The sequence below is a fragment of the Plasmodium falciparum genome (genome assembly GCF_000002765.6).
Source record: "Plasmodium falciparum 3D7 genome assembly, chromosome: 1".
Lineage (NCBI taxonomy): Eukaryota > Apicomplexa > Aconoidasida > Haemosporida > Plasmodiidae > Plasmodium > Plasmodium falciparum.
In genome coordinates this window covers 172,501-182,500 of record NC_004325.2, presented here as the reverse complement: position 1 = coordinate 182,500, position 10,000 = coordinate 172,501, and the positions used below count along the sequence as shown (strand labels likewise).

Below are 10,000 nucleotides of genomic sequence, written 5' to 3'. Positions count from 1 at the left end.
TATATATATATATATATATATATATATACCATTTAATTTTTTTTATCTTTTATTTTAAAATTTTTTGTATTTAATAAAGGAACCAAATAATACATATATGTATTATGTGTGTGTAAATATAAATATTTTTATATTTAATAAAATATGATGTTCCTATTTATTATCATTTTATTTCATTATTTTAACATATATATAATATATATATATGTAATTTTACATATGTATATATAATTTTTCCCTTTAATTTGTTCTTTTTATTTATTTTTAAGGCTATTATTTGTCTTCTCTTTTTTTCTTTTGTTTTTTTTTTTTTTTTTTTTTCTGATTTTATTTTAATTTTTCCTTTTTTTTTTTTTTTTTTAGATTAATATTATTTTTAAAATGCTTCTTTTTGTATGTGTATACATTTTATATATATCTATATATATATACATATCTACATGAACATTTTAAACCATTTAAAAATAATAATTAAATTAATTTTATTTTTCTTTTAAAATATATATCATCTATTTCAAAGGAAAGAAAAAATGTATAAATTAGTAAAAGTTGTAATTTTATAGATTAAATGTATCAAGAGGGAGGCACATGTTTAATATATCTAATACAATATAAAGGTGTACATATATATATATATATATATATATATATATATATATATATATGTATGTGTTTATATGTGTGTTACCTGAACAGGTCATATATTTAATATACTTTATATAACAATATCCAGCCAAAATAGTTTAAATCTATACTTGTCTCACCTGAACAAGTCATACATTTAATATACTTTTTATAATAAGCTTAGGCAAAAATTGGTGAAAATGCGCATGTGTTTTCCTTGAAGAAGTCAGGTTTTACGTAACAAAAAATACAATGGCATTCGTCATATAAAATATCTTATATTTTTGAGATGAATAGTTTTCGTTAAAAAAAGAATGAAAACAATAATGAAAGGTTTGAAAAAGCTAATAGACAAATATGAAAAGTATAAAATGTATGTAAAAATATAATGAAAAAAAAATAAAAGACAAAAATGTAATCTTCAAATAACAATAATTTTATTTAATATAAATAAAGGATGAAAAAAAAAAAGTAAGGTATATGAAAGAATTACATAGCATGGATAAGCTATAAAAATGGAATAGAATGAAACCAAAACAAAAAAAAATAATAAATATATACACATATATATATATATGTTACCTTTTAATAATTACCTATTTATTTTTTTTATTTATTTGGTATATTTATTTATTTATTTGTTTTATTTATTTGGTATATTTATTTATTTATTTGTTTTATTTATTTGGTATATTTATTTATTTATTTTTTTTTTGGGACGGTAAAAATTTTAAGAAGCGTAAAATATTTATGGATTATTATTTCTTTTTTATCAAATTATATAGAATGTCTTCTTTTATATGTTATAAAATATAGTAACACGCTAATATTTATTTTATTTTATTTTATTTATTCTTTTGAGGGGATGAGGTATTTACTTCAATTAGCTAATTTTAATATTTGTATAATAAAATTAATAAGAAAATATACTTTGTTTACTTCGTATAAAATTATATCATTTTGTGCTGACTAGCCATAACTGAACAAGTTTATCATAATTTTATTATTTATTATTTATTATTATTATTTTTTTTTTTTTCTTTTTCTTTTTCTTTTTCTTATTATGTCGGAAGAATGTGTATTAATCTATGATGGTTTAATATTATAATAGAACCACAAGAATAGAAATAGATACCATAATAAAAATGAAGTGATGGAAAATATAATTAAATATACAGATAAAGTAGATAAATTCAAAACGACGTTATTACAATAATCTTTTCTGACATTAATAAGTTCTTTTACTAATTTATTACATTTTGTATTTTCTGTTAATGTATCAATTTTTAATAGAATTAGGTCTTTAAGTACATTAAATTGATCTCTCATTTTATCAAAGAAATTTATTATTTCTGAAAAGTTAATACTTTCAATAACATTTACTAGGAAAGTATTAATGATTGATTTTTTTTGTGTTCCATTTATATTTCTGGGTGTATATTCGCTCCATCCTATTTTGTTTTTTTCGTTACTATCAAGATCGTTAATATCGAATATATTTTCTTTTAGAATACGTGCTTTATAAACAAAGAGTTGAACAATAGCATCCAAATCGTTTCTAAGATGTTCATCCATTCCATCACGTATATTTCTATATTTCTGATCGGTTGTTTTTGAATTCTCAGTAATATTATATGTATTATTCTCCTTTTCACATATGATATCATTAAAACATATTTTACCATTATTTTCAGGAAAAATAATTTTGTTCAACGTAGTTAAATAGGATCTGATACCTATAGCTTCCATATTTTCATATTTAATATTTTCGTTTATAATACCTGTTATTAATAACGATTTTTTGACTTGTTCAGTTCTTATTCTATTTAAAAATGTATTATTTTCTCGTTTCATTATAACAATCCATATATAATCCATAAATTTTAATGACTTATGAAAAAAAGATTCTTTTAAAATTGTAAAATGTTTTTCATATTCGTTTATATTATGATCTATATGTCCTGTATCGAAAGAATTAATTTTAGCGACAAAGCTTGTTGTTATATCATCGTCAATTAATGGTGCGCTTTCATTTTTAATACAATAATCTATAAGAGTATTATTTAATATATCAAAACGTAATTCATTTTTTAAAATTCTTTCTGATAAAATACAAGATGTGCCTCCTATGACTGAAGTACTTAAGAATAGTATTCCAAAGGATAAAATAATTATAGTGAGTAAACCAAAGTAAGCACTGAAATGACCAAATAATTTTATGAAGAAATTATTATTTTTTTGTATATATCCCATAAGAATAAATATCATAAAAATTATGATACCTAATAATATTAAGAATGGTGGTAACAATAAAATAATATTAGTTAATAAAATAATATTTGTATATTTAGGAATACGCTCTTTAATTTTATATTTGTTATTTATTCCTTTGATAGATTTCCCAGCTTGTGTTATTAATCCTGTAATTTTAGGTACACTATCTTTAAATACATTTCTTATGGTTTCGTCAACAGTATGAAACGAATATTTTATTGTGCTTTTAACTTCTTTAATAACATTTCTGGCATTTCCGAAATTTTTATTGCCTTCACTAATAATGGTTGTTAGTGTTTCGCTGATTCCTTTGAGGGCTGGATATGTGTGGAAGTATTCGTTTTCGAGTGTTGTGTTATTTTTATTTATATTGTTTTTTAGTACATTTAGCTTATTGAACGTTGTAATGTATCCTAAGAAAAAAAAAAAAAAAAAAAAAAAAAAAAAAAAAAAAAAAATATATATATATATAAATATGTGGGTCTTATAAAAAAAAATCATGTGCTCACATATATATATATATATATATATATATATATAAATATGTGGGTCTTATAAAAAAAAATCATGTGCTCACATATATATATATATATATATATATATATAAATATGTGGGTCTTATAAAGAAAAAATATGTGCTCACATATATATATATATATATATATATATATATATATATATATATATTATATATGTTTATATATACACCCACATGTTAATGCATATATTTCATTTTATTACTTTCGAGTAGGGGGAAGGGAGTGTTCTCGTCAAGCAACGTGTCGTCCTTTGCTTGTTGCTTCACCTTTTTATATTCTTCCAATATGGAAGAAAGATCATTCAATATATGTTCAGCTGAATAACACGAGGTATCAACTTTTTTTGGATCTAGACATTTATTTAATAAGAATTTATCAAGCCTTGTATAAATATTACAAATATTAGAATGTATTCCTTTTTTTGTTTTTATAAAATAATGCATATATGTAATTCCAGAAAGTAGAAGAAATAATAAAAGACAGATTATAGATGAATAAGTAATAAAATAACATGATTTATTTATAACATTTTGTAATACTGTTCTTTGTTCATTATGATTACTATTATTTTCATTTATATTTTCACTACAATATCTACAGAACCATTTTTTTAACGTTGTTTTTATACATTTTGTATATAATAATAATGTTAAAAAATAGATACAAGAAAAAATTAGGAGGAAATATATACTACACATAACATATTGATTTCTTTTTAATATATCTAAAATACTACTGAAATCAAAATGAGAAAAATCTTCTAATTTCCAAGATGTATATAAATTATTTAATGTACTTTTAGAAAATATATCATCATTATAATAACTACTAATATTATTGTTGAAAGATACGTTCTTGTTTTCATTTTGACAAAAGTAACTAAATTCATTATTTATTATATGGCTTAGATTTCTCAGGTCCTCTTTTATTAATTCTGTTTTTTTTAGTTCAACGCTTAAATCGTTGAAGTCTACCATTTTTTTTTTTTTTTTTTTTTTTTTTTAAATATAACACGTAAAAATATATATCACTATATATATATATATATATATATATATATATATTTTTGATATAGCCTTGGTTATATGGTGTGCATAAAACAAAAAAGGTAACAAAACAAAGCTTAGAAAAATGAACACATGGAAATAAGACAAAATAACAAATTTGAAATGTAAGTTAAAAAGAAGTAGAAAAACCACATCTTATATATATATATATATATATATATATATATATATATATATAATTGTATAAAGGTATATATGTATATATGTTGTATATATAATTATATAAAATCTATACTTAAAAAAAAAAAAAAAATGTGCGGTTATTCATACGAATGATTTTTATATGAAAAAAAGTAAATATGAAAGTTAGACATACATGCTACATATATATGATAATTATACATGTTATTTTAAATATGTATAAATATATATATATATATATATGTAACATATATTAAAAAAAAAAAAAACGAATATACCAAATATTTTTAAAATATTTGTGAACTTTTATTAACCAAAATTTTTTTCTTTTTTCTTTTTTTTTAAATAAGAACATTATATATATATATATGTAACATATATTAAAAAAAAAAAAAACGAATATACCAAATATTTTTAAAATATTTGTGAACTTTTATTAACCAAAATTTTTTTCTTTTTTCTTTTTTTTTAAATAAGAACATTATATATATATATATATAATATATATAATATATATATGATTACTTTGTGAGTTTTTATTTATTTGTTTTTGATTTTTATTTTTTTTATTTGATTGTTTTTAAAATTTAAACAAATATATACTTCAATGCAAATGTTTCAAAATATATATTTTTTTTCTTTTTGCATGTAAGCTAATATATGTTCATTTTTTTTTTTTTTTTTTATATATATACTTTTTACAACTCAAATATGTGTATAAATATATTTCGATTTGAAAGAAAGAAAAAGAAAAAAAATAAAAAACAAAGTATTCATTTAATATACCAAAGGAATATTTTTGTTGTCTATAATTTTTCTTTAAACATATATGAGAAAAAATATGAAAGTATGTGAATATAAATGAATATAATATATAAATTTTATATACACATAAAACAAAAAAAAAAAAAAAAAAAAAAAAAAATACATATATATATATATATATATATATATATGTGTAATATACATTTTACCCATGGTGATTATATATGTTCAAGTAAGAATAAATCTAACGTGCTATATATATATATATATATATATATATATATATGTATATTTGTAAATATGCTCAGTTATTTTTATTCATTAAATATACAATACATATATTTATGCACTGTAAAAAAGAAAAAAAAAAAAAAAAAAAAAAAAAAAATATATTAAAAATATAGTATTTTGTATAGGAAAGTTGAGAAAATAAAATAAATCCATATATATATATATATATATATATATATATATTTAGAGGATATATTTTTTTAAAATATATTATATTAATTTTTTTTAATATAGGAAATGTTGAAAATAAAAAAAAAAATAAAAAAAGAAAGAAATAAATAAAGAAAGAAACATATATAAAATAACATATTAACGCAATATCGTAGTGAATAACATAAAACTAAAAATAATTAAATATAAACATATATACATATATACATATATATATATATATATATATATATATATTTATTTATTTATATGTTAGATAATTTTTTTTTTGATTGATAGGATAACACATATTAATAACACTACAATATTAACTACAGAAAAGATAGTAAAGATTAAAATATATGTTGTTCGGAATTTTTTCTTTTTTTCTTTTTCTTTATTGTGTAAATAAGTTTCTTCAGCTTCTTCAAAGGTTCTAGGACATATATGTTCATGACATATTGTAGATTCTGTAATATTAGAACATGCTTTTGATTTCGTTTGATCTGTGCTTATTTTTACTCTGATCTTAATTCCATAATCACATGTTTTAGAGCAAGCACTCCATTCAGACCACGCATCACAATGTGCATGTTCATTGAGTAATCGATTGTTTATAAAACTTTTATTATATCTGACATCACTATTACCTCTAAAATAAAAAAAAAAAAAAAAAATATATATATATATATATTATAAATATTTCATTTTTTAGTATTATAGAAAAAATTCTTTTGTTTTGTTTAAAACTTTGTGCTTACATATATGTTTCAAGTCGTGAACGGATAAAGCCGGTCCTATATCTTAAAAAGAAATCTACCAAAGAGAAATATAAACATATATATGTATATATATATATATATATGTATATATATATATATATATATATATATATATATATTATTCATATTGTTCATTTTTTTTTTTTTTTTTTTTTTTTTTTTTTTTTTTTCCCCTTTTATTTTATTATTTTTGAAGTGTACCAAGATGTGCCTTTATTAAATACAAAAGAAAAAAATATCTTGAAATTTTCATAAGCATTTTGTAAAAGTAAACAATGGAATAATACAAAAAATATGTACAAATTTTTTTAAAAGAGGATGTATTAAAATTATTATTATATGAAATGAATAGATAATATATATATATAAACAAATATCATGTGACAAAAAAAAAAAAAATATATATATATATATATATATATCACAAAAGTTGGTTAAATAAATAAATAAATATATATATATATATATATATATATATACAATATATTGTCTTGTATATGCATGTAGACCAAATATGTAATTATTTAATTATATAATTATTTTATTTAATTTATTATCATGTTGTCAAATGGTTTTGCTATATGGATCTTATTATATTTTATTATTTTTTTTTTTTGTTTTATTTTTTATCGTTATAAATGAAAAATTAAATAGTTCCATATAAAATTAATGTTGGTTGTACAAAAATTAAATATGGTTATCTTTTATATTTAAGGAAAAGGGCTCAACTACTAATCCGACAACATATATGTATATATATATATATATATATATATATATGTGTATGTGTTGGGAGCAGTATATATATTCTGTGCTTTTTTAATTTTTAAAAAAAAAAGATTGTGTGTATATAAGTTGAGTTTTTTAATTACGCATAAAAAAAATAATAAAAAATAACAACATAAATTAAAAAAAAAAAAAAAAATAACAACATAAATTAAAAATAAATAAATAAATATATATATATATATATATATACATTACAAAAATGTTAAATAAAATATAAAATAAAATAATTTTTTAAAATATATACAAGATATATGTAAGGTGTCATATGTATTAACAAATATATGTATGTTTTTATTTCTTTTCACAAATATTAAAATATAAAAAAATAATGAAATGATTATATATATAAATATGTATTTATGAATGTATTTATGAATGTATTTATGAATGTATTTATGAATGTATTTATAAATGTATTTATGTCTATATATATATATATATATATATATATATATATATTTTTTTTTTTTTTTTTTTTTTTTTTTTTTTATAGGATGTGTTTTTTTTCGACATCTCGTATTTTTTTATATATAAGCATTAAAGTCAAAATAATTAATAAAGCAAAGGCTAAGCAGAAAACATATGTTGTGTAATTTCCCTTGTTAATAATTTGTTCTAATTTTTGAGCTTTTTCGGTTAATATTTTTAATTCATTATTTCTTTCTATTTTTTTGGTTAATTTATTTGTAATATCTTCAATGTTTTTTTTATGATGTTGTGTATGTGTGTGGAATAGATTTTTAAGACCGGTTAATTCTGTCGAAAACATTTTTTGTAAATTTTTGGGTTCTTCTGTTTGGTTTGTTAAATTCTTTTTAATAACTTTTAATTCTGTTTGTACAAATTGTAATTTTTCATTTAAAATATTAATATTTTGTAATAATTTTTTCTCGCTATTTATTTGATGGTTCATAAATTTTTGTAATAATTTTGTTATAGAATTTAATACATCAATAGTTTGATTGATTGTATTCTTTTCTGGATTTATATTATTTAATACATCATTAAACGATGCGTTGATATCGTTAGCCGAGATATCTTTATTATAATTCTGATCATAATTTATTTTATTATTATCATTATTATTATTATTATTGTAATTATTATTATTTATATTCGCTTCATTTATATTTATATTATTATTATTATTATTATTATTGTTCAAATTAAATGTTAATACTTGTTTTATTCCAACAAATGTAGGAAGATACCCATTTTGATTTTCGTAATATTTGTTGTTAACATCATTATAATCAATATTTTTGTTATCATCTTCTTTATAATTGAATGATGTAAAAGCTATATAATTCTCTGTGGATATATTGTTTTTCATAATTAATGTATTAATATAATTATTACTTTTGGGATAATAAAAGGCTATGATGATTTCTTTTTTATTACAAATAATTTTGGTGTGTATTAGATTATTTATCATAATCATATCAATGGGTATATTTTTAAAAATGGTAAAATCATCTGAATTTATGGATTTATCTCCATTATTTAGGATAATGGATACGTTTAATATATCGTTATAATTATTATAATAATAATAATTATTATTATTATTACTTTTGTTATTACTTTTGTTGGTGCTTTTTTTTAATTGAAATAATATACCTATACCATTAAAACGGTTTTTATAACCAAATATATTATATTCCTCTTCTTGTAAAACGAGATTCACATTACTACCGGCTTCTTTAATAACAAAGGGATCCTTTAATATCCAGAGAGCGAATCCATTTCGTTTTATTTGTTTTTGTTCTTTATTATTTGATTTATTAGAAGTACTCAAATTATCATCAGAATTGGTTTTATATACAATTTCATGTACATCGTTTTTTTCATCTTTATAATATTTCTCATCAATCTTTTCTTTGTAATATTTTCTCTCCATAAAAAAGTTAAATTCAATAATAAAATTATCAGAATTTATGGGGTTCTTATTATAAAGAACACCTCTTCTGTTGTATATGCTTGGAATTAAAACTACATGTTTATTAGTACTAACACTTGAATAATCAACATTCCAACCATTTTCTAAATTCTCGACATTGAAAGGAGCCTTAAACGAATGGATCTTGGATAAATAAGTATTGTAATAATCATTATAACTATTATTTTTTGTATCGCTGTTTTTGCATATATTTACAAATAAACACCATATGCTTATACAAAGATAGAACACTAATCTTCCTTTTGTTTTTCTCATTATATATTATAATTTGTTTATTAAATAATTAACATATTAATGAAATATATATATATAAATATATATATATAAATATATATATATATATATATATATTTTACAAACAAGAAGGAAAAATATATATATATATATATATATATTTTTTTATTTATTTATTTATTTTTAATTTATATATATTTCATTTTACTTATGACTATCTTAGATTTTCAAGAGGTGATCATATTTTTATATTATATCATCGAAACACTGAAAAATATTAAAAAAGGTACACAGCATATCTCTTTTTTTAAAAAAAAATAATAAATAAATATAAAAATATATATATATATATATATATATATATATATATATATATATATATTA

General features: G+C 18.4%; 3 protein-coding genes across 3 annotated transcripts; all 3 read right to left on the bottom strand.

Moving 5' to 3' along the window:
• Nucleotides 1–1,710: 1,710 nt before the first annotated feature.
• Nucleotides 1,711–4,414, bottom strand: PF3D7_0104100 (conserved Plasmodium membrane protein, unknown function; the record flags this gene model as incomplete). The annotated part of the gene is made up of 2 exons (XM_001350937.3): nt 1,711–3,311; nt 3,640–4,414. 2 exons carry the CDS (start codon nt 4,412–4,414, stop codon nt 1,711–1,713), a joined length of 2,376 nt encoding a protein of 791 aa, XP_001350973.1.
• A 1,710-nt stretch (nt 4,415–6,124) lies between these two features.
• Nucleotides 6,125–6,892, bottom strand: PF3D7_0104000 (thrombospondin-related sporozoite protein; the record flags this gene model as incomplete). The annotated part of the gene is made up of 3 exons (XM_001350936.1): nt 6,125–6,503; nt 6,613–6,667; nt 6,835–6,892. The coding sequence occupies 3 exons, from the start codon at nt 6,890–6,892 to the stop codon at nt 6,125–6,127; spliced, it is 492 nt and encodes a 163-aa protein (XP_001350972.1).
• Nucleotides 6,893–7,909: 1,017 nt separating this feature from the next.
• On the bottom strand, nt 7,910–9,637 carry PF3D7_0103900 (parasite-infected erythrocyte surface protein; the record flags this gene model as incomplete). The annotated part of the gene is made up of 1 exon (XM_001350935.1): nt 7,910–9,637. The coding sequence occupies one exon, from the start codon at nt 9,635–9,637 to the stop codon at nt 7,910–7,912; it is 1,728 nt and encodes a 575-aa protein (XP_001350971.1).
• Nucleotides 9,638–10,000: the final 363 nt, after the last annotated feature.